The sequence below is a fragment of the Podarcis tiliguerta genome (genome assembly GCF_965153285.1).
Source record: "Podarcis tiliguerta genome assembly, chromosome: 6".
Classification (NCBI taxonomy): domain Eukaryota; kingdom Metazoa; phylum Chordata; class Lepidosauria; order Squamata; family Lacertidae; genus Podarcis; species Podarcis tiliguerta.
This window is the reverse complement of record NC_139539.1, coordinates 22,963,193-22,988,532: the sequence shown is the minus strand read 5'-3', so window position 1 is coordinate 22,988,532 and position 25,340 is coordinate 22,963,193. Positions and strand designations below refer to the sequence as shown.

At 44.8% G+C, this 25,340-nt stretch overlaps 1 protein-coding gene and 1 long non-coding RNA gene across 5 annotated transcripts; one reads left to right on the top strand and one right to left on the bottom strand.

The window, feature by feature from the left end:
• Window positions 1-2,052: 2,052 nt before the first annotated feature.
• LOC310680431 lies at window positions 2,053-9,442 on the bottom strand. 2 transcript variants are annotated; one of them, XR_014512745.1, is made up of 4 exons: window positions 9,391-9,442; window positions 6,285-6,360; window positions 2,731-2,823; window positions 2,053-2,522 (listed from the first exon to the last, which is right to left on the bottom strand). It is a non-coding gene; the product is annotated as an uncharacterized lncRNA (long non-coding RNA). The 2 variants fall into 2 exon arrangements; XR_014512746.1 differs by lacking the exon at window positions 9,391-9,442 and having other exon boundaries at window positions 6,285-6,786.
• A 125-nt stretch (window positions 9,443-9,567) lies between these two features.
• On the top strand, window positions 9,568-17,976 carry TP53TG5 (TP53 target 5). 3 transcript variants are annotated; one of them, XM_083447141.1, is made up of 5 exons: window positions 9,571-9,731; window positions 12,431-12,499; window positions 13,034-13,170; window positions 15,875-16,202; window positions 17,874-17,976. In XM_083447141.1, exons 1-5 carry the CDS (start codon window positions 9,696-9,698, stop codon window positions 17,880-17,882), a joined length of 579 nt encoding a protein of 192 aa, XP_083303267.1. In that variant the 5' UTR covers window positions 9,571-9,695; the 3' UTR covers window positions 17,883-17,976. The 3 variants fall into 3 exon arrangements, with proteins under 3 accessions (XP_083303268.1, XP_083303267.1, XP_083303266.1); XM_083447140.1 differs by having other exon boundaries at window positions 17,841-17,976; XM_083447142.1 differs by lacking the exon at window positions 12,431-12,499 and having other exon boundaries at window positions 9,568-9,731; window positions 17,841-17,976.
• The last annotated feature ends 7,364 nt before the right edge of the window (window positions 17,977-25,340 follow it).

Here is a 25,340-nt window from a genome sequence, read left to right as displayed (position 1 = left end):
CAAGCCAACTAGGAAACTGCAAACCTTCCTAAGCCAGAGAGTCATGTGACAATTGAAGGCCTATGTCACTCTGTGTCCGGCTATACAACCTCCAGGTCTCTCCTTCAGTAAGAGCAACAACATGTTGTGTCCTGGGCAAATCACTGGCTGTGTGTTTGGCCTTAGGCCAGAAGGGAGAAAGTAGGCAGCAATGGCAGAAGGAGCAGCAGCATGGTCTGGGGACTCTGGGAGTGAGTTGTGGGTTATAAAAAAGACAGCAGAAGTAGTATTATGCCCCAACTAGTATTAAGAAGCATTTAAAATTCCCCCATTGCTCCTTCAATACATGCTGGCAACTGTTATCTACCAGTGCTGCTGTCCTTCTTGGTTCTGGTGGTGTCCTCTGGGTGTTCCCTGCTGAGGTATGTGGGCCTGATAATATCAGCCTCTTTTGCCAGCTCTGGTTAAGATTTCTTTTCTATCTGCTTGCCTGTGGGTTTCCTGTGCCTCCTTGCTTGCCTTCTTATGTACAACTCTGTTCCTTTAGGCTGCTTCCCTAATTTAGGATTGGATTCATTGCTTGCTCCTATGAAGTTGCCAGGGCTGGCCCTATCATTAGGCAGAGTGAGGTGGCTGCCTCAGGCAGTAGGTACTCAGGTGGGAATGCAGCAGTGGCAGCCCCCGGCCATTCCACTTGAGCCCCCTCTGTTGGAGGACAGCTGGCACTGCGCCCCTTATGGTAGCCTGCTGCTCCCAAGTGGTGGACACTGTCCCATCACCAGTGCTGAAGCAAGAGTCAGCTTCCAGCCCAGTCAGCTTCTGTACATGGAATGTTCGGGGCACCATCTTGTCCTTTGCCTCAGGCTGCAAAATGCATTGAGAAGAAGAAGAAGAAGAAGAAGAAGAAGAAGAAGAAGAAGAAGATGATTTTATTTATACCCTGCCCTCTCTGGCCAGAGCCAGGCTCAGGGCGGCTAACACCAGTAAAATTACAATAAAACATAATGGGGGGGGGGGAGAAACCAATTTAAAATACAGGTTAAAAGTACAATTTAAAATGCAGACTCATTTTAAATAATAGCCCATAGATCAAAACCACAAGGGCAGGGAAACATAAGGGTCAGACTGAGTCGAAACCAAAGGCCAGGTGGAACAGCTCTGTCTTGCAGGCCCTGTGGAAAGATGTCAAGTCCCTCAGGGCCCTAGTCTCTTGTGACAGAACCTTCCACCAAGTTGGGGCCAATACTGAAAAGGCCCTGGCCCTAGCTGAGACCAATCTAACCACCTTGTAACTTGGGACCTCCAAAATGTTGTCATTTGTGGTCCTTGAGGTCCTCCGCGGGGCATGCCAGGAGAGGTGCCAGGAGAGGTCCCATAGGTACGTGGGTCCTAGGCCCTCCTGGCCTCTGCCTGTACATCTTTGACTTCAGAAAGTAGGGACCCAGGTCTCTACTTGCAGATATGAATGGGGATGTTTGAAAGAAGATGGCTGCAGTGTAGTGATCAAAGTGAAGATGCTCTTAGGGCAAATGGGCATTACATCACCAATTTCAGTCTGCCCTCAGCCAGTCACCATTGTCTGTCTGCCTTCTTACTTACAACAAGCCCAGCGGATAGCACTCTTTATCAGCCTCCTTCTCCCTAAGTCTCAGAGCTTGTAGGGGGAGCCAGCTACCGTGGGCTTCCCTGCCTTCTGCCCTACCAGTCCCAGGGGGCACCAGCCACCGCTGGAAGATACCCAAAACTCATGAGTGCTCTCAAGCTGGATAGAATCCGGAGAGGAGTAGGCAGGGGTTGTGTATTGGTGGGAGGAGAATCTCCAGACTGAGCCAGTTTGGGCCTATTCAGGTCTTTCTGAACAGAGATGCACAACAAACACAGCTGAGTAGGCAGGGACCGCTTTTGAGTATGCCAAGAATCTGCCTCTTAACAACGGCAAGGAAAGTGTTAAGGCATAAAAGCAGTAATCACCAGCCACGAATTGATTCACTACAGGTTTAAAAGGTGGAATTAAAGCCAGGTTTTAACCAAAGCTGTCTTTTGTAAGAGAAAGTTCAGTGCTGACGTAAACAATTTTGTAAGTCTTTTATTTGCGTCTTTTTTTATTCAGGCAACGTACTAAGTATTATTTGGGGGAAGGGCAGCTTATAGAGCAACCCTGGCTGCCTCAGGCTAAGTGTGCTGATCTGTGGGAAGAAGCAAGAAGGCAGGAAAGGGGACAGAGAGCAGGGTGGCCTGATTGACCCCTTTGACTCAGGGGCAAGCTACATGTTATATTCAGATGAGCACCAATGTTGGTAACTCCTGAGATCTGTGGACACCCACCCCAGGTGGTGGTCAACTGCTGGACTTCAGGTAGCATTTTCTCTGTGAAGTATCCTGGATTGACCCTGTCTGCTCCATTGGGCTACTGGACCCTCCTGTACAGGATGGAGTAGAAGAAGTCTTCCTGTTCCAGTTGAGCCCTTGCTTGGCTAACAAGGACATCCCAAGTTCTGGTGTCATTTCATCCCCGATTCTGCCTTGCTCTCCAACTCTGCCTCCTGATTTACAAAATCAGATTGTTGGAGCTCAGTATTGTCCACTCTAACTCGCTAACAGCATCTCAACAGGGTTTCAGGCGGGAGCCTTCCCCACCGCTACCTGGAGACACCAGGATTGAACCTGTGACCTTTGGCATGTAAGGTGGATGCTCTACCACCAATCTACATCCCTTCTCCAGATTCCATCCTTTGGTTCTAACATACTCACCGGTCCTGGCTATTGCTTTGCCTCACTGCTCTCAGCTCAGACCATGTCCCAGTCCTGACACCCTGATGGTCACTTTCTGCAAAGAGAAGCTGCCTTGGGCAGGGAGACATTCTAAGTGAAAAGTTGGAGGAGAAGGAGAGTGGAATGGTGGTAGTAGAAAAATGCATAACCTTTTCCTTGCCAGATGCTGTGCTCCAAATCTTCTTCTTCTTCTTTTTTTAACATGCAAAGGTAAACACACATTTGGCATCTGTCAGAGGAGAAAGGTGCTATGGGGATTGGAGAAGGCCATGATTTGGAGAAGGGACACAGAGACCTGGCCCACCAAAGAATAGTTTAGACAATCCTATTCTCCTCTCATAGGAATATAGAAAGCTGCCTTAATACTTAGACCATTGGTCCATTTCGCTCATTGTTTACACTGACCAGCAATGGCATTCCAGGGTCTGTCCTAGCAAAGCCTGGAGATGCCAGGAATTGAAACTGGGGCCTTTTGCATGCAATTCCTGAGCTCTACTACTATGTCTGAGGGTGGGAAGAAATTTGATGCAGTCTATATTTAAATTCATACTTTTCTGAAACAACATGCGAACTGAAACACAGCCATGCTTCAAAATTCACACACCTCCAAATTTTGCAGTGCAGTTTTCCGGCCAAGTAATGTGTATAAAAATGTATATATTAAAGGGTGAATACAATGCTAATAAATGCATATAACAGTGAAAATAACATACAAATAACATGCAATGTTATTATTATCTTGCAATGTCCTTTCAGGGAGAAGGATGGGGACAAAACTTGCAAAATTATCTTGCAACGATGTTGGTGTTAGGCAAAACTGCATATAAAATGTATATAGTAAGAGAAATCTGCACAAAAATGCTGATTAATTTTCAAGAAAACTTTTTTTTTTAAAAAGATGGCAAACTGGTGTGAAAATGTAAAGAGTTGAACTTAAGACTGGAAGAATGAGCAACAGACAAAAACTAAAACTGAAGCATTGAGCCTTCCCTAGATACCACTGAGCCACAGCCTTTTTCCTACTCCTCTGCTTAAAATCACCCTACCCTACAAATGCTTTTCATAAAAAAGACTCAACCAGCCATTGTGCCTTTAAGCCCCAGTCAGCATACCTTTGTGTGTGTTTATAGGATTTGTGCACAGCATCCAACAAAATACCTTCAAGGTGGTTTTTACAACAGTCAATAAAAGCAATAAAATTCAGGCAACTGACACAAGAGCAACAACAATAAAACAGCAGAAGCAGTCCATAACAAAGAAACAAAAGCCAACAGCTAAAATCAGAAAAAAAGGATTTGAAATGTCATTAAAAGCCCAAACTTCACTTGGCAACCTGAAAGATGGCAAAGATAGCGCTAGGAGAATACGTAACAAAGACAGCTCAGATTGAAGATGCTCTGGAAGCTGGATGGGGCCTCATAATCATCAGCAGCCTTGTGGTTAGTGTTAAGTTGTGGGCGAACATATCAGATGACACAGCGATTCTTCCAAATCAGCTCTTTATTTGTAAGCTGGAACAGAACTGAACTGAGGAGTATCAGTAGCACTGGGGGGAAATCAGGGAACAAGGCCTGAGACAGGATGCCTGCCCTGGTGTTGGTATACTTTCCTGACTTTCCATGGGCTCAGGACATGGCTTATTTTTCCTGTGTGCTATGGTATAAGAACATAGGTAAAGGTAAAGGGACCCCTGACCATTAGGTCCAGTTGTGGCCGACTCTGGGGTTGCGGTGCCCATCTCGCTTTATTGGCCAAGGGAGCCAGCGTACAGCTTCCGGGTCATGTGGCCAGCATGACAAAGCTGCTTCTGGCGAACCAGAGCAGCGCATGGAAACGCCGTTTACCTTCCCGCCGGAGTGGTACCTATTTATCTACTTGCACTTTGTCGTGCGCTTTTGAACTGCTAGGTTGGCAGGAGCAGGAACCGAGCAACGGGAGCTCAGCCCATTGTGGGGATTCGAACCGCCAACCTTCTGATCAGCAAGTCCTAGGTTCTGTGGTTTAACCCACAGCGCCACCCGTGTCCCATAAGAACACAGGGAGGGTGTTTATGTAAAGCATGATGTGATGTCATGCTTCTGCATCATACCACTCCATTGACAGAGTATAAACACATACAAGGTTGCCTATGCCATCACAACGTTATCTATCCTCGTTCCATCTCAACCACACACACTGTACACTGATGGAGTCTCAAGTGGGTCCAGATAACCCCGTATGGTTGTCATGGATAACGCAATGAAAGCCTCAGTTCAGTGCATAGCAACAGCGCAAAAGGCAAATTCCATGCTAATAGTATTAGGAAGTGGATTGAAAACAAAGCAACCAGCATGCCCTTTATAACATAATGCTATCGTATGAGCGTAGTTGGAATACTGTGTATAGTTCTGGATATTCCATCTCAAAATGATACCATTAAGTTGGAAAAGGTGTTAGAAAAAGGCAAATAAAATTATCAAGAGGTTGGAAAGGGTACGTTCCCTGCACACACACCCCAAAGCTATTGTTTTAGGTGCTTTTGACAGTAGAGAAAGATAGCTAAGAAGGGGCAAGGCAAAGTTTACAAAATTATCCAGATTTCCCACCCCCCTCCCCAGTAGGACTAGAATCCAGTCACCTAGATGGAAATTACTGGCACCTCCAGGTAGACCTGAGAACATCCCTTGCCTGAAACTCTGGAGAACTGCTGCCAGTCAGTGTAGACGATACTGAGGTAGGTGGACTGTTGATCTGACTCAGTATAAGGTAGTTGCTTATGACATATTTATGGAGGGAAAAGCAATCAATGTTTTTAAACCTCCAGTTATGGAATCTCCAGTTTGGGGGGGGGGGCAGTACCTCTGAATGCCTGTTGCTGACAGGCAAACAACAGGGCAGGAGTGTTAAACTTCATGCCTTGTTTGTGGGCTTCCTGACAAAATCTGCCTGATAAAATGTTGAACTAGATGGTAAAGGTAAAGGTAAATGTAAAGGTAAAGGGACCCCTGACCATTAGGTCCAGTTGCGGATGACTCTGGGGTTGCGGCGCTCATCTTGCTTTATTGGCCGAGGGAGCTGGCATACAGCTTCCGGGTCATGTGGCCAGCATGACTAAGCCGCTTCTGGCGAACCAGAGCAGCACACGAAAACGCCGTTTACTTTACCTTCCCACCGGAGTGGTACCTATTTAACTACTTCCACTTTGACGTGCTTTTGAACTGCAAGGTTGGCAGGAGCAGGGACCGAGCAACGGGAGCTCACCCTGTCGCGGGGGATTCGAACCGCCGACCTTCTGATTGGCAAGCTCTAGGCTCTGTGGTTTAGACCACAGCGCCACCCGCCTCCCAGATGTAACTAGATGGTACCCTTGCCTTACCCAGCAGGACTTGCCTTACATCCTTCAATGTCTTTCAAACATCAGCTGTAGTGTGAATTTGAACTGATAATGAACCAATCTGTTCAAATCCAGACAGCTGATTGAATGAACTTTTTTTTTTTTACTTAGATGGCAGCTCTTTTTAAAAAATAATAAAAAAATGCACAGTTCTTTTTACCTTATCTGCCAGTCAAGCATTGTAGTTTCCATGGTGATTTTGGTCTAGACTTAGAACTGAGCAATACTGCCCCCTGCTGATGAAACATAGAGAAGCATCCTGCGGTTTTAGCGGAGAGCCTCAGTGGTCTACTAAATACCGCTTTCAATCATAATCAATTTACATAACAAAGCACTGCCTGTTTGAGCTCATCCGTTTCCATTCTAATATGCCGAGAGCCACTCTTCCCTTCTCTTCAAATTGTCCTTTTAACAGGGGTATAATGCCTAATTGGGAATATGGCTAGATGACACACTATTAATTTTGCTTCACATCCATAGGAACCACAAATAGATGTAGAGTGGTTGGTCCTTTCACTGCTCTGATCTTGAGAACAATATGTGCCCTCTTTTGTTTCTTTGGGATTTTCTGTTCCATTTGCTTGCGTGCCTGCTTGCTTCTTTCTCTCCCCCCCCCCCCTCTTCTGCAAGCAGGAAGCACCCTAAGAGGGGCTTAAAAGCAGGGACTCACAAAGTGAAACGGAAATAAGACTCAACCATTCACCAAATCCTTAAAACCTCAGCAACTGAGATTGGCCATCTACCCAAATCCCTTTCTTCATAGAGGATGCCCTGCTGGGCCTTCATTTGAGACGAGAAGGATCAGCCCAATGCATAGGTGCCAACTCCCTGGGGTTCTGGGTGCCCAAGCACCCACAAAATTTCCCATGAAGGGGCCGGGCACCCACAAATTTGGGTACCAGGGCCATGCACACTGCATGGCACCCACAGCCCTGGGCACCCACTCTAGGGTGGCCACTTACACAGCTACAAAGAATAAAAATAAAAATAAAAATGTGTGCATGCTAATGTATTACAGAGAGATGCAAAATTTGGAAATAATTACTATAATTTTAATAGATATACAGCCTGACTTGCCATAGGGGGGAGGAATATGGCCAGGTGCCTCCTTAGTCAGGTGATAACTGTTGATGGGCAACTTCACGACTTGCCCCTGCCAGTCTCTCTCTTCTTATTGTTGTTCATCTTTAAACCAGACTTGGACCAGACAGTTTTCCAAACAGAGGACTCCTTCAAACAGAGGGCTTCAAATAAGAGCTACATATGCTACTTCTACCTTTGCAACAGAACTGCACTGCAGACATATGGCTACATTCACACCACATATTTAAAGCACTATGATCCCACAGTCTTGGTTTCCACCCAAAAAAATCCCTGAGGCTTCAGTTTGTTAACCTTGCACTGCAAGGTTACTAGAAGACTCCCTCTTCCCCTCCCAGAGCTACAATTCTCAGAATTAACAGTCAATCCCTCTTCAAAGAAAACTCTGGGAATTGGAGATCTGGAATATGTTTCAGCACTTGTAACAAACTACAGCTCCCAGAATTATCTGGGAAAGGCCCAAACTGTTTGAAGTAGTATAAGGTGCTTTAAATGTATAGGGTGAATGTAGCCATAATAAACGTGAGTGCTTCTTTTCCAGCTTAGGTACAAAGACGGAGCCACCACAATGTTCAATGAAGAGCATGAGCAAAGAAGCTGAAAAAATGCCCCTGAAGTCGCTCAGAAGGTCTGGTGCACTTATATTTTGAAGCAGGTACCGTAATTCCACAGCCCTGCTATGTCACAACAGAATTTGGGGTGGCCAAAAATGGACAATAGAGCACCCTCCCACCTTTCTAAGTACATAATTGGATTGGACTGGTATGTCCAATTGGACATATGATGAGACACTAATGACCACAGCACCTGAGGGCAGCAGGCTAGCTCAGGGCAGCTTTTTCAATATTGGGTCCCTAACCATTGGCCATGCTGGCTAGGCATGATGGGAGTAACATCTGGAGATCCAAGAATGGGGAAAGCTGGCTGGATGCCTCCCCCAGTATCTGTCCCTTGAGGGAGCTGCCTCACTCTGCCTCAAAAACAACTCCACCACCATGGACATTATTTTTCCAACTTATGTACAAAATAAGAAAACGTTTTGCATCAAATGAGAAGCAATAAAATACTTGTCCCTTTGAGCCCCCTGACTCAGATCAGGAGCAAGAAGCCCTTGAGGACAAGGAGTGAGGGATGAGATTATGCTGCAGAGAACATTAAGAACATGAGAAGAGTTTAGCTGGATCAGGTCAATGGACATCGAGTCCAGCATCCTGTCCTCACAGTGGCCAAGTGTTTGTATTTGATATCCCGCTTTATCACTACCCAAAGAAGTCTCAAAGCGGCTTCCTCCCTTCCTCCCTCACAACAAACACTCTGTGAGGTGAGTGGGGCTGAGACTTCAGAGAAGTGTGACTAGCCCAAGGTCACCCAGCAGCTGCATGTGGAGGAGCAGAGACGCGAACCCAGTTCACCAGATTACGAGTCTACTGCTCTTAACCACACCACCACACTGGCTATACCTGTGGGAAACCTGTAAGCAGGACCCAAGCAGAAAAGCACTCTCGCCTCCTGTGGTTTCCAGCAACTTGTATTCAGAACCATCACGGCCTCTGCCCATGGAAGCAGAGCAGAGCCATCACGAACAGTAGCCATTGATAACTGTGATTAATCTAAAATGGAAATGGAAGCTTCTGATAATGGCTGCACTGGAGGAGGGGGAGAGGGTGCCAGCCCAAGGGTCATAGCACTAAATCATGGTCTAGCACAAAGGTGGGGAACATTTTTTGGTCCAGCAGGCCAATTTTGGTCCAGCAGTCTCTTCCTACTCCAGTGGGACAGGTGGGTGGGACAGCCTACCTGTTCCTCATTATGATGTCGGTTGTCCCAACCACCTGTCAAAGTCCCACAGATGGTTTGGGGGCAAGAGCAGACATTCAAGGCTGGAGGGGCTGTAGCCTTCGTACTCTGCTTATGGGCTTCTTAGAGGCCCCTGACTTGATCACTGATGATGGAAAGAGATTACTTGACTCCATGGGCCTTTGGTCTGATGCAGCAGGCATTTCCCATTATCTCAAACCAGGGAGAAGTAGCAGTTTCTGACAATCACAATTGTACCCTGATTGATCCTTTACAAGGACTCGTGGACAGAAAGGGCAGAGGGATACTACTATCCTTGTTGCAATGTGAAGTAACCAGGGTCACTTCTGCTTCCTTTGCCTTCACACCTTCTGTGGTCCTTCAGAAAAGCCCTTGTTTCGACATAGGTTTCCTACAATCATCCTCCTCTAACCCTCTTCCAGCCTCCAGGACTGTGACTCTCTCCCCCCAGTCATTGCTGACACCTGGTTTCTGACATCACAAATAAATTATGTCACAGCACTTAAGCTTTCACATCATTCATGGCTCCCCGAGCCCTGAAAGGGGCAGTAGCATCTCAGAGCCAGAGAAAGCAGCCACCTATTTCTCATATATCTTGCCTGTCTGCTACAAACCCTGCTGTTCAAGCTCTTAGAAAACCACCTGAGTGAATATGAAAGCCTTGGAGAAGAAGAAACAATGTCCAAAGGTATCTCATCTTCTTAAGAAACCAGGAGTTGGCATCATTTACTCAAGGCTTAAAGTGAGGGGTGAAGTGGGGGCGAAAGAAATGCTGAAAATTGGCTTGTGGGTTTAAAAAAAACCCCCAGAAAGTAGTGGAATTTTCTGGTACATTACAAAAAATGTTATGAGAATCTATCCTTCCCTGGCAGGCAGCCTTTCATACTGATCCAAGTGCTACATATTTGTAAGCAGCTATAGATCCCACAGAGGATAAAGCAGCAGTGAGTTCAAAAGCTTCTAAAGCCATGGCATTTATTAAGAACATCAAAAGAGCCTGGCTGGATCAAACCATAGACCTATCTATCCCAGCCTCTTGTTCCCTACAGTGGCTATCCAGATGCCTATTTACTTATTCATTTACTTAAGCATTCGTATGCTACTCTTGAGCCACAGAGGCTCCTGCAGTGGCTTACATGCTAATCGATAAAAACAAGACACCCCCTGCCTGCAGTGTTATGTATATAAATTAAATTTTGATGATATGCAAAGTAACAGAGTAGCTTTCAGCCAGGAAGCTAAATAACTCTGCTAGGTGAGCGATAGCCTTTTTGTAAAGACTACTGTATACAATGTCCAGACTATATTCAAAAAAGCTTTATTTTCATAAACATATAACTGAGATGAAAATATTTACAATCTCACGCTTATTCAAACATGGGTACGTTCTCACTTGAATTGTAGTCTTCTTACTTAGACCTATAAACAAAACTGTATTGAAACTTGCACCTCACTCAGGCCTTACAGTTTCTTATGAAAGGTTTTGCTTTCACCTTAGCAGTAATCTCTTTGTTCCTTACAGAGAGCTCCTGCACAGATTTAGAGCTCTCCCTCTGTCTGTTTCACTTCAGACAGATCACACTGACACAACACTTTCCTCAGCAGTATCCTGAGAAGCCTCTCTCAACAGCCATTCTCCCCTCTCACACACAAAGAGAACAGAGAGCAGTTAAAAACAACAGCTACTGGAATAACAATCGCATTAAACAGGACTGTTTCTCAAGAAGTTGTAGGATTCTTCTTCTTCTTCTTCTTCTTCTTCTTCTTCTTCTTCTTCTTCTTCTTCTTCTTCTTCTGGGGAACTATCATTAAAAGAATGATTAAACATTAATAGACAGACAGACAGATAGATAAATGAGATCTGTTAAAAACATACAGACAATCACAATGAAAACAAATTAGAAGTGGTTCCCACCCACCTCCCTGCTGCATAGACAACTTGAAAATTGCTGAAGATCTTTGGTGGACCACTTAATGATTTATACAGCAGCAATTCTAATGTTCTGTGCTAGATGCCGTATGACTAACGTCCTATGAACATGGCTTTAAACACCAGTGCTGGGAGCACGCTAGAGGCTGAGAAGGTGATAATATTTACACAGCCTTTATGCAGTTCAGATTGAATGGAGAGAGGCAGTGGGACATGAACACTAGCCCTACCCCTGCTGTTTATGTCCCCCCCACTGGCCCCACTTCCATGCTGTCCAGCCACCCTCAGTGGTGGGGCCACAAGCCTAATTATTTAATTATTTGTTAATTAGACCACACATTCACAGGCTTTCCCCCTTCAGGCCTTCCATGTCCAAGAGGGGCTAACTCACATGACACACACCCCGCCAATGATCTCATACCCTCCAACATTTCTCAGATGAAAATAGGGACGTCTCATTCCATAACAATAATGTTACTATTTATACCCCACACATTTTACTGGGTTGTCCCATCCACTCTGGGCAGCTTCCAGCATATATAAAAACATAATAAAACATTAAAAAAAACCCTTCCCTATAAAGGATTGCCTTCAGACAGCTTGAGGGTTGGATAACTCCATACCCTCCAACATTTCTCCAATGAAAATAGGGACGTCCTAAGGAAAAGTGGGACATTCCGGGATCAAATCAGAAACCAGGACGGCTTCTCTAAATCAGTGATGTCCTTAGAATATAGGGGTACTTGGAGGATCTGTGATCTGAATCACATGGTGGAGACTCATGCGTAGTTCTAAGGCACTCAGCAGGCCCATGTATATAATCTTGCCCTTTGGCCATCTTTGTTTTCTCATATGTATTTTTATTTGCAGTCTCTCCATCCCTAAATAATAATGGCTCTAGACATGATTTAACAGTTATATAAATAGGCTGCTCCTTCTGAGTGACTCGTGCATTCTGTGTAATATTTGCTTCTTGCTCTTTATAACAAAGTTATAAAAATACTGCAATTCAAAGGGTAGGCTCTGTTAGTGGCTTTGACGTGGCTGACTCAGTAGTCTAATTCATGCAGTCTCCTCCGCAAGTTGAGCTGGTTCCTCACTTCAGGCATTTCACAAGGATGGCAGTGGGTACACAGCAGAGGGCATGGGGCCAGTTTTTGTGGTACCCCTCTCCCCCCCCCCAAAAAAAATCCCACAATAGTAGGGTGCAAGCAGAGGCCTGTTACACACTGTCTAGCTTATTCACCCACCACAGTAGTCAATACCACATTATAGCATTCTTTTTAAAACTTCCACCCAGCCCAATTTTAGATCAATTGGACTTTATCCTAAGGGTATAGTTCAATGGCCACTTGCATTTAATTCCTCTTGATGAAGCAGACAAAGTGCCACAAATGAAGTGCGTTGAGGACAAGACGTCTTTTGTTGTCCCCATAACTTTGCTCTGTCTTTCTCAGATCATTGATGTGGAGAGTGGAGCATCTCAGACAAGCAATTTGGTACACGTAAGGAGCCACCTAAGGAGGGTAAGATGCCATTCTGTTTGCCTGTTGCAAGGTTTAAAGCCTAAAGTTAGCTAGCATCATTTGGGGAGATGCAACATCCTTGTCAAAAGCCCCACCATGTCTACCAGTTTAAAGACTGGTGCAATATTTCTTGGTCAGGGATGGAATGCTAACCCAAGAAGAAAGTTGCACACACCCAAGCCCAACACAGAGATGATCTGAGGCAACCAACATATTATATCAACATGTAGCTCCACAGTGGACCCAGCCTTAAGGAACTAGGCCAAAAGCAAACATAAAATTAAATTTAAAAACCTTAGGCATTTTGGAGCCTGCTGTAATAATTGCATGTGTGTATAATATCGTATTGAAACAAAATTTTTAAAATGAATTTTATTTTTAAAAATATTTCGGTCTTTTTTCTGTTGACCTCACACAAGTAAATAGTTAACTACAATAGTCTCAAGGTAATACTAATAAGGAAGCAGGCTGGGCTCACTCTTTGGCAACCTCTTCAGATGTTGTGTGCTCTCTTTATTTTCTGTACCTGCACAGATAATAAAGAAACTGGTTCTCCTCAAAATGCTCAAGAGTCCAAACCGCAGAATCGAGTGGCTTTGTGAATTAGCGCACAAGTACAGGAAGATGTTAGCGATTGGGAGTGCTCTGGATTCAGGGGCTTCCTGCTCTGGGTAAGTGACCATAGATAGGGATCTGTGTGCATACATGTATTTATTTTGCTAGAATAACAAACAGGGCCCTCTGAAAGTGTGTGTGACTATATGATCATAGAATCATAGAACTGGAAGGGATCTGTTATGGCCTGGTCTCTCCCACAAACGTGAGACGACTCTGGCTGTTAATTATTTCAGATTTATTGCTGGAACAACAAACTAGGATGGAGCTCCTCTACTCATCGTCCTCCCCAGAAGATAGAGTTGCCCAGACTGAGCTCCTCCCCCTTCCCCAGCACGAAAGCCCCCACCTTCTCTTCCCGTATCTTTAGAGCTTCTTTAGAGCTCTTTAGATTCTTTATGCTAAGTTGTGGGTGAACATATCAGGCGACACAGCGATTCTTCAAAACAGCTCTTGTTTATTCACTGGCCAGAACAGAACTGAACTGAAGGGTTCAGCCAGCCTGCTTATATAGAGCCCCACTACAACACTACAGTAGTAACTTTCTGTAACTAGCCAATCACTGAACGTCACGTTTAATCCCCTATTTGCATATGTTGACCTGAGTGAAAACTATCTACAGTATCCCCCTGCTGGCCCAGGGTGAGAACTTCAGTACATAACACTTTAGATCTTTAGAGCACTTTTGAGATCCTAAGAGATTTTCTGACTCACTATTGGAGCTCTCATGCAGCAGCCTGTCACTCTGGCCCTGTCTTACGCCTCCCCTTTGTTCAGAGCTCAGATTACAGCTGCTCTCCCCCTCCTCTCTGCCTTCCGCTTTTATCTATTCTCTCTCTATGCCTGCTTCTTCTTCTCCTGTCAGCATCTTTGCTGACAGGATCTCAAGGGTCATCCAGTCCAATCCCCTGCAATGCAAGAATCTCATCTAAAGCATCCATGACAGATGGCCATCGAACCTCTGCTTAAAAACCTCCAAGGAAGGAGAATCCACCACCTCCCAAAGGAGTTCATTCCACTGTCAAACAGCTCTTACGGTCAGAAAGTTTTTTCTGATGTTGAGCTGGAATCTCTTTTCTTCTAACTTGAATCCATTGGCTCTGGAGCAGGAGAAAACAAGGTTGCTCCATCTTCCATGTGATAGCCATTTTTATATTGGAAGGTGGCTATGATATCTCCTTTCAGTTTCCTCTTTTCCAGCTCCTTCAACCATTTCTCATAAGGCTTGGTTTCCAGACCCTTGATAATCTCGGTTGCCCTTCTCTGCACCCGTTCCAGCTTGTCAGCATCCATCTTAAATTGTGGTCCCCCAATTGGACAAAGTATTCCAGGTGTGGTCTGACCAAGGCAGAATAGAGCGGTATTATTATTTCCCTCACAAGGAGAAGGGGACAACAGAGGATGAGATGGTTGGACAGTGTTGTCGAAGCTACCAGCATGAGTTTGACCAAACTGCGGGAGGCAGTGGAAGACAGGAGTGCCTGGCATGCTCTGGTCCAGGGGGTCACGAAGAGTTGGACACGACTAAATGAGTAAACAACAACAACATTACTTCCCTTGATCTGGACACTATACTTCTGTTGATGCAGCCTACAATAACATTAGCCTTTTTTGCTGCTGCATCACACTGTTGACTCACGTTAGGCTTGTGATCTACTAAGAGCCCTAGATGATTTTCACATGTACTACAAGCAAACCAGGTGTCCCCCATCTTAAATGTGTGCAGGTAGTTATTCCTGCCTAAGTGCAGAACCTTACATTTCTCTCTATTGAAATTCATGTTGTTAGTTTTGGCCCCATTCTCCAATCCGTCAAGGTAATCTTGAATCCTGATTTTATCTTCTGCGGCATTAGCTACCCCTCTCAGTTTGGTGTCATCTGTAAATTTGATGATCATTCCCTTGATTTACCTGATATTGGGATATGGGGATAATTCAATGTTGGTGGAAATTGGGTTCCAAATTTTTTTTGGGTGGGTGGATCAACTGCCAATTTCTGCAGCTCCCCTCTTCCTTGCCCACTACTTCCTAAGAGCTTTCATTTATTTTTTTAATTTCCAATGTGCCCTGAAAAGAAAAAGTCTTCTTTCCTTTTCATCCCTCAGGTTTGTACAAAACTAGAAAACTGCACAAGCAAATTTACCATTGCCTATCTGTATGCATTTCCACACTTCTTGGGCAGGGATTTTTTAAAAAACCAAACCAAACAGAACAAGGTTCACATGGGCCCTGTGAGTATTTCACTGGCATGACAGAATCAACAAACCATAAGGCAGGGACAAACACAAAAGGGAATGCCTCCTGGTATGAATGGGAAAGGCCAAAATTGCTCCTCATGTACAAATTTAAAATAGTTTAAATATTAAACTATTCATTTCATTCTAATGGGAGGGGGAGTGGATTAAGAGCTACATAATGCACAGATGTGGATGAGCCCTAAATTACAATCATACCTTGGTTTTCAAACAGAATGGGTTCCGGAAGTCCATTCGACTTCTGAAATGTTTGGAAACCAAGGCACGGCTTCTGATTGGCTGCAGGAGCGTCCTGCAGCCAATCGGAAACCACAGAAGCCACGCCGGATGTTCGGCTTCTGAGGCAAAGTTCGCAAACCAGAACACCTACTTCCGGGTTTGCAGCGTTCAAGTTCCAAGTTTTTCCTGAACTAAGCTATTCAAAAACCAAGGTATGGCTGTATATGGAAGAAAAAACTAAAACAATGAAAATCCATAATAATGCTTCCACCCCACTCATGTGACAGGGTGTGCACCCCCTCTGAGGAACCTCCAGCACCTAATGTCAGCGTGATTGATGAGCCTGCCATGGAAGTTGAGGAAGTTGCTATAATAGACAAGGTAGATGAGCCTAAAACGTCAACTGAGGCAACATCCCCAGAGGCGGCTTCTTCAGAAATGTATGAGGCGCTCTCCTTGAAAGGCCTGCCCCAGCGGATTCACATGCCTGCGCGCAGAGTGCTCTGTAGACCATCGAATTTGAGATGGGTCAAGCCATGCTGCACACGATCATGTAGTGAGACTCTGGAGCATGTCATCACCATCCCTTATTCAGAATGTCAGAAGCGGCATCCAGTAAGCAATCAAAACTGCAATTGTTTTCGCCAGGGAGGGGGGCAGAGATAAAATTTGTGGGGGTTTGCCTCTGGGTCGATTGAGTGTATGCAATCGGGTCTCTTCTAAATACCAGATCTAAACCCAGATCTAGTCCTGCTTTGCCCTGAAGAGATTTGCTGCATGGATCCAGAAACTGTAGGCAGAAGTTTAGGCAAGTGGGTTTAATTCAGCACAGAATTTAGGCTGATTAACAGCAGTTAGCCAGTGCTGTAGTGGTAAATTTTGAAGAGTGGGAGAAGCCTTCATTGCCATGGAGGTAGCTGTGCTATCCATTATTGTTAGAAGCTTCAGTTCCATTCATAGTTTCCTGGGAACTCCATGGAGCTCAGTGGAGCTTACTCCTGACTGCACAGGCTCATCCTATGCGAGCTTTAACAAAGTATCTTCAGTCAGCTTAAATGCAACTTTTAGCCTTTAATTAAATATCGAAACAATCTTGCAAAGAAGCATTACTGTTTAAACTGCTGGCCTGAAGTAGAAATCTCATCAAAGAAAAGGAGATAAGTATCTAGCCTTTGCTTCATAATTTCCCTCATCCTCCGACTTTCACTGTGCTAAACTGCCACAAACTTGCAAGGTTCAGCATCACCTCATTCAGTGTTCAGAGCAAGGCGAATCTGCCCATTAACCGAGTGCTCTGGCAGATGACACCAGAGCAAGAGTGAGTGAGGGAGGGGGCGGGATATCAGCTCACAATCCCCTCTCCTCCACTACTCTTGATAAATCAGGTTTAGGAAAGTTTAGGTCACAAGCCCAGGCAAGAAATCCACTAGCTGTCTCCCTGAGCTGTGAGTTTGTTCTCATTTCCACTAAACAGATTTCTGAAATGACATTGGCAATAGGAAGCAAGATTTTTCTTGCACACACCATCTAAAGGAGCCCCAACCACACTTTAGACTTTCCACAATGTATTTATTCCTGCATGGGATAAATGGAAAGGCTTGGGTAGACTGCCTTGCTGCAAGGTGGTAACTTGATGATTAGGGCATTTTGTAGGCCAAGCAGGGTGGAATGAGCATCTGGCAAGGCCTAGGAAGCAGATTTAAAGGTAAAGGTACCACTGACAGTTAAGTCCAGTCACGGACGACTCGGGGGTTGCACGCTCATCTCGCTCTATAGGCCGAGGGAGCTGGCGTTTGTCCGTAGACAGTTTCTGGGTCATGTGGCCAGCATGACTAAGCCGCTTCTGGCGAACCAGAGCAGCGCACGGAAATGCCGTTTACCTTCCCGCCGGAGTGGTATCTATTTATCTACTTGCACTTTGATGTGCTTTTGAACTGCTAGGTGGGCAGGAGCTGGGGCCGAACAACAGGAGCTCACCCCCGTCGTGGGGATTCAAACTGCTGACCTTCCGATCGGCAAGCCCTAGGCTCTGTGGTTTAGACCACAGCGACACCCACGTCCCTAGGAAGCGGGTTTAGTTTATTTTAATTTCCAAAGTGGAACAGAAGATCCCAAGGGGCCAAAACCTCTTAAGCAGCAGTAGTAATAAATAGTAATAATAACAATAACAACACAAAAGTAATAGTAGTATTTCGGAATACTAAATTGGGAGTTCTTACATTTGAAAATCCTTGATGCATCTTGTCTTTTAAGAGCCAGGACTGACTGGAATTATGCTCATTTCAGAGGTTCTGAAGATAGTGAGAGGAGCCTGGAAGACATAGATCTATTGCGTGTTGATTCATATTCCTGCAATAAAGGGGATATTGAGCATCCTGCAAACACAAAACTTGTCTCTGGCTTGAAATAAACGTGTGTGTGAGTGTATGTACCAATGCGCCAGAAGCAGGGAGAAAGCAACGAGGAAAGGAAGCAGATGTATTTCATTTGCAAACATGAAAACTGCAGATTGGCAACTTTCCCCGTCTCATGGAGAAATATAGCAATACAGCTGCTACAGATCTAGTTGGAACAACAGTTGCCCATGGTTCCTCCTGGGGAGACTTCCGTATACAGAAGAAATTGCCTTTTTTAGTTCACAATAAACCTCCATCTGCTACAGAGCTTGATCCCAAAGAAGTGAAAGCAGACTCAAAACTCCAAGGGGTTTGATAATGTTCCAGGAAGGGCTGTCAATGCATTGAAAGTAGAGGAAACCTATCATTACATATTTGTAAAAAAGAAGGCCTCTGATTATCTCCAGGCGTAAGACTAAAGAAGAAACTGGGGGGAGAGAGGGGATTTGAAAGGGGAAATAGCAGCCAATATACCGTATTTTTTGCACCATAACACTCACTTTTTTCCTCCTAGAAAGTAAGGGGAAATGTCTGTGCGTGTTATGGAGGAAATGCCTATGGGTGGCATGCCTACGGATTTTCCTCCTCTAAAAACTATGTGTGTGTTATGGTCATGTGCGTGTTATAGAGCGAAAAATACGGTAATACATTTTGAAATCACCCTCACTAGAATGAATAACTCTACAGCCATGCCTTAGACCCACAAAGGAACCACAGTTCTTTGCTATACTGATAAAAGCCCTGCCTTTGTTCACACTTTGAATGGCTTCTACAAGAGGTCTGTGGTGGTGGGACTATGTAGAACAGCCATATAATCAGAGGATGACACAAATGGAAGCACAACTTAGACAGAGTCTGGGCAGGCATCAGCACCCAGCTTCTTTTGGGCAGCTAGTGTAGCCTTATTAGACTTTACCGACTGGTGGGGTCTGTGTTGCTCCCAGGAGGGAGGGAGGAAGTCAATTCAGAAAAAGAGTTTATTCTGCTCTCCGGATAGCAGAAGGCACTTGCATGGTCAGTCCACAGCAAGTCCAAAGAAATGAGAAATTTCATGCAGTATATATATCCTCCAGGCACCCTCTCCCCCCTTCCCCAGGAATCCAACCACGTCAGCTCATGCACGCAAGTTGATATCCATGACCATAAACAGATATTCCTGTTCCGGTACTCTTGACCATAAAAGGTTGTTCCTGTTCCTATACTCTTATCTTGGGGCAGGAGGTCACCAACTCTGAGAACACTCCTGGCACAGTTCCTGGGTCTCTTGTCAGTCTTGACAAGGTCTGTGTGTCTTTTTGTGGTCAGGATGTAAGATAAGACCCAGACGTGTCATCCCTGCTCCACTGGAACTGGCAAGGTCATCCATTGCCGTCACGGACTGATAAAGGAGAGGGCTTTGAGCACTTGTTTATACAGTGGGCTTTCTGGTTATATATTGACTCCAAAGCTCAAGTTAATGCATTTTAGAAATGCTCCCTTGGAGGAGGAAAAATGAGGATTTTGGGTCCCGTTTCAGACTGACTGCACAGAAACCCATTCCTTCCCCCTTCACTAGTAACACCCAAGCACCTCAACAGGTCCCACCACTGACAATGCTTTGAGAGCAATAGGTGGCTGGGCTAAGCCACCGTTTAAATTTCCCCACAATGCTCCAGAACAAGGTACTATTTCAGGTGCATTGTGGGAAAATTAAAATGGTGGCTAGACCCAGAAATCTGATGTATTCTGAAGCAGTTGTCCATTACTGCCCACTAAGGCCCACCCAAAGGTGAAGTGACCTATTGCACATATTACTCACACTGGCCTGAAGCCATGTGAGATACTTCAGAAAGAGTCAGGTAATGGGAGTTTTGCTTGGATCAGCAATGGGATCTCAGTGTGAAACTGGTGGAAAAGTAGAATTTGGCTCAGTATCTGAAGACTAGTATTAGTATGACATTCTCTATGTCACCCATGTACCCCACCAACACACCAGTGTTAAGAGGGGGTATGTAAGGAGACAGAGCTAAGACTTCTACTATAAATCACATTCGTCTTGCAAGAGACTGGAGCAGGGTTTCCCAAACTTGGGTCTCCAGCTGTTTTTGGACTACAATTCCCATCATCCCTGACCACTGGCCCTGCTAGCTAGGGATGATGGGAATCGTAGTCCAAAAAACGCTAGCGTCCCAAGTTTGGGAAACACTGAACTAGAGGTTAGTTCACCTTAGTCAACACTTCTTATTCACAGCCATAGCAAAGGACCCTACTTGTAGCAAAGTGAATTAATTTCATCCCTAGACATCAGGAACACAACAGAAATTTTCAGTTTTCTCAGTCTTTCTGAAGAAAACTTTGTGGCCGTAGTTACTACATGACATCAAAGAAATCTTTGAAATCCCTTCTGTTCTTTTCATCTGATTCCCTGAGAAAGAAAGTTCTATCTACAAATGTATCAAGAACATAAATAAAATTCTGCTGGATCAATGTCTCATCCACATCCAGAATCCCGTTCTTACCGTGGCCCAACCAGATGCCTAAGAAAAGCATTTCTTCATTTTAAAATGTACGTGCTGCTCTTTGCCTAGCAGCTCTGAGTAATTTGGGGTGTCATCTCAGTCTTACTCTGAGTCAGATTTCACAGTCTCTTTCCACCTTTCACAATCTTCTTTCCAGACCCCACACAATACATATCACCTCCTCCTTTATCATGCATTCCATGTACTCTGCTTGTTCTCACTCTTTTAATTAGAGAGGATGGAACTAAGTAATGAAGGTGAAAAGGAGAGGACAAAGACAATAATAGGGGAGGGGACAGTGTGCCATCCCTGGATATTGTAGTCAGGAGCTGCAAATCCTCCTCAAAGAGTTATATTGCTGGAGCATCAGTTAAAACACTGTACGTTAATTAGAGATAAATCTACAACAGCAAACACAAGCAAATGATGAAGGCTTCAACTAGCCTGCCAATGGAAAAACAAACACAGCAAAATCTTAGTACAGGCACCCCCAAACTCGGCCCTCCAGATGTTTTGGGACTACAACTCCCATCATCCCTAGCTAACAGGACCAGTGGTCAGGGATGATGGGAATTGTAGTCCCAAAACGTCTGGAGGGCCAAGTCTGGGGATACCTGTCCTAGTAGCTGTGAGCACTTGTATGGTGCGGAGTAAGTGTCCCCTATCCTTTTATGCTCAGAGGAACATTTTGAAATCTAAGAAATGGTGTTGGGCACCACAAAATACACATTTCACAGAAGAAAAACCTGCAATGTTCAGACATCCTTCCCTACAAAAGAGGGAGAAAACCTAGATTTCCACCTATCAGGGGGGAAAGCTGGTAATCCCTTCTCAACCAAACAGCTCTCCACAAAACAAAACAAAAAAGCCTCAATGTTTTTTTAAAAATATATAGAAAATAGGAGTGTCAGGGGCCTTGGAGGGTGCCAAAGTGCATCTGAGGGTGCTATGGTGCCCAGCAGTTCCAGGGTTGGGGACTCCAGATGTGAAGAAATCCCTGGCTTGGAGACACAGAAGGGGTTTCTTTATACGGTCATACCACGGGATAAATATGCTTCAGGATAAGTATTTTTGGGTTGCGCTCCGTGGTGACCCAGAAGTAACAGAACACGTTACTGCCGGGTTTCACCACTCACGCATGCACAGACAGTCAAAATGATGTCACATGCATGCGCGGAAGCAGTGAACCGCGACCTGCACATGCGCAGACGCGTGTTACATTCTGTTCAGGATGCGAACGGGTCCCGTTCGCCTCCCGAGCTACCACTGTATTCATTCATTCCATGGTAATGTGGGCTGATAGGAAACGTTTAATTAAGAGGATGGAGCCTATATGGTGATACCAATGATGCTGTTGCTACAACTCAGTTTTAGGTCCCTCCAGCCTGGTATTGTCTACTTTGGCTAGTAGTTGTTTCCCAACGCCTCAGACACAGATCTTTCCCATTACCTGATGTTTTAACGAGAGATGGTGGGGACTGAACCTGGGAGCAGCAATGGGGAACCTTTTTGTCCCCGTGGTCCAGATCTGCCTCTGTGGGCCAACTCCAGTCAATCCACCCAGCAGTCAATCATCTAATGTCACAATGATATCAGGTGACTGCCACCTGTCAAAGCTAATCTGCCTTTTGGATCTTGGCTTGTAGGACAAGTCCCCACCCCCGGGTATAGTGGGGTGGATATTTTCAGTAGTAGTGGCTCAAGAAAATTTGATGCCTGAGGTAGAATGGCTAATGGTGTCCCCCACCCCCATTGACTCAAGATGCAAAATCCCAAAAGATGGCCAACTTATTTTTGCACCTAAGGAAGAAAATCCTACAAATACTCTTCCCTAGTTGAGAAAGAAGAAAGTCGGTAATAATAATTAGCAAACAATTTGCTATTTATTGTCTGCTTGGTTTTGCATAATGGAAAGGCCAACCCTAAAGGATTTCTAGAACCCTGTAATATTGTAAAACACTGCATTTTTAGTATCAATACCACCTACAAAAGGCATACTTATAAGAACTAATACTGAGAATACTAGATAACAGGGGTAGGAAAACTGTCACTCTCCTGATGATGCTTGACTAAAACTCCCATCATCCCTCACCATTGGTCATGCTGGCTAGAGCTGATGGGAGTTGTAGTCTGGGGGGGGGGGCACAGGTTCCCCAACCCTGCTGTATACCTTGTAACCCTGTCCAACAGACCACACTTCCCACCCCCGCAAATCAATAGAGAAAAAAGTAACTGGATTTCTTCGTGGACTACAATAAAAAGCCAGCAGATGGCAATAATCCTTTGCAACATACAAATGTAATATGCCAAGTAAAGATATTGCCACCTTTTGTTTAGTTTCTTTGCTTAACAATGTTTATTAGTAAGCAATTCAATACAATCTAAAACAGTTCTATAAAATGCAGTGTGCATCTATTATTATCTGTAATTGCATATGTGCACGGTTAAAAAAAAGCAAAACTGTGTACATTATAAACAGGTAGAAAACCAGATCATTCAAGTTAAAAACATCAGCAGAAACAAATAAAACAGGTCAGTTTGATGGTCCGAAAGCCTTGTTGTCAGAACTAGATCACTAGAGATAGGCTAAGTTCCCTAGCCATCAAAAAGGCCTTCTTTCTAAGTCCCCAACAAATACCAGTGTACTCTCCCAGAAGTTGGCAGGGCAGAGAAAAAAAGCTTTCCCAGAGATCTTAAAATTTGTGTAGGCTTGTATGGAAGAAGCTGGTCCTTCAGACAGCCAGGTCCCAAGTTGTTTATTGTCAATTGATGATGTAGCGTGGTATAGTGGTTAAGTGTTGGATTGGGAACTGGGACACCAGAGTTAAAATCCTGCTTGGGCATGAAGCCCACTGGGCAACCTTGGACCATTCATAATCTCTTAGCCTAAGCAACCTCACAGGGTTTTTGCGAGGATAAAGTTTAGTGAGAGGAAAGCATCAACACCACTTGGAAGTTCTTGGAAGAATGGTGGGGTATAAATGCAATAAATAAAATAATAATAAAGTCGATGCTCAGCTCAAGGAAGCTGCTCAATGAGCTTTGATGGTTAGAATGTGTTTTCTTCAATTAGCACTGATGGCTGGTGACTACTGGGCATACAAGTGTTGTAAACAAAAATTGCCCTTTTCCCTTATGGGGTATCCAAAGGCCCATATAGAGCCCTTACATAGATTCCCTATTGGTAGGAGAAAATAACAGAGGCCAACCAGAGAATATTGAGAAGCAAAGCAGCTAGTAAGCTTGATCTTTATTGATCTGTTGCAACAGTGTGCTCCCCTCACCTGCAGGAGAGAGGAGGAACCCAGAAAAATGGCGCACAAGGCCTTATAAAGACTTTTGAAATTGCCACCCTGTAGATCAAGACCACCCCTCAGATACATCACACCTACATCACAGAAAAGGCAGTCTAAAACAGAAATTTGAATATTGTTTTTCTCCTGTTGTTGTTTATCTCCTGTCCGGCAGGTTACTTGATTGGATTACCTGGGAAGCCTGGCCATTCTTTTGTAGTGATAAATACTTAGTTCCTGGGCCAGGTCACAGGCTCACTCCCTATTCATATCTTAAAGGTAAAGGTACCCCTGCCCGTACGGGCCAGTCTTGACAGACTCTAGGGTTGTGCGCCCATCTCACTCAAGAGGCCGGGGGCCAGCACTGTCCGGAGACACTTCCAAGTCACGTGGCCAGGGTGACATCGCTGCTCTGGTGAGCCAGAGCCGCACACGGAAACGCCATTTACCTTCCCGCTAGTAAGCGGTCCCTATTTATCTACTTGCACCCAGGAGTGCTTTCGAACTGCTAGGTTGGCAGGCGCTGGGACCGAGCAACAGGAGTGCACCCCGCCACGGGGATTCAAACCGCCGACCTTTCGATTGGCAAGCCCTAGGCGCTGAGGCTTTTACCCACAGCGCCACCCGCGTCCCTATTCATATCTTAAATGTGTCCTTAAGACAGGATTTGTGAGGAAAGAGACAATGAGGAGGTTTCCCACTTTGACCTTGCAGAGAAAACATTTGGTCAGTTTAGGAATCAAAATGGTTCCAGGTTGGCCTTCCTGTGCTGATCTATGTATGTGCTTGTTTCGTACACTTATGAACATTACCATATATCTAAGACCATAAAATTCCTATCACACAAGTCAGGTCTCAAGCAGGGGCTGAAAAAGCACTTGGTAGTTGCCAAAGAGCCTCAAGAGTTTGCAGCCACCATTTGAGAAGGAGCTGTGGGATTATGTAACTTCATTTGTCCTGGGGAACTCCTTTACACATCTGAGTGCTCGCTAGACACCCAAGCTCAATGTGTATGTTATTCATCAATAAATGAATGGGACAAAAATGTCCCAAGTCTCCAATAGCACTTTCAAAACTGCCCAGCATTTTAGGGTATTTACACATGAGAAGCTAAAGTGGTTCCTGTATAGCTGCCTTGTCCAATGTGATTGCTTGGACCAGAATGTACAATTGATTTCTCTCCTTACATCAGCATCGCTCACTTGGGACAGAAATAGCATCGAAGAAGCTCAAGTGTGATTTTAAGCACCTTATGCAAAAACACCCTCAGAATAGGGCTGCCAGCTGGCAAGGAAAAAGGGAATAAACATCACAATAGCCTAGCATGCTCTTGTGTCTTTAACAGCAGCTTGATCTGCAAAAATCAGCCAGTGAAACTTTTCACTTTGTGGAGTTTAAGCATGATCTACAGATCAAGCTGCTGTTTAAGACATAGGAGCAGAGACCAACATTCTTATACTTCAGAGCTGAGAGCAAGAATTGGGCAGGAAGGGACCCCTTTAACCTTGGATATATGAAAAGGATGCAGTCACAAAGACTTTGAAAGTTAAGAGTTAAATCCTAGAA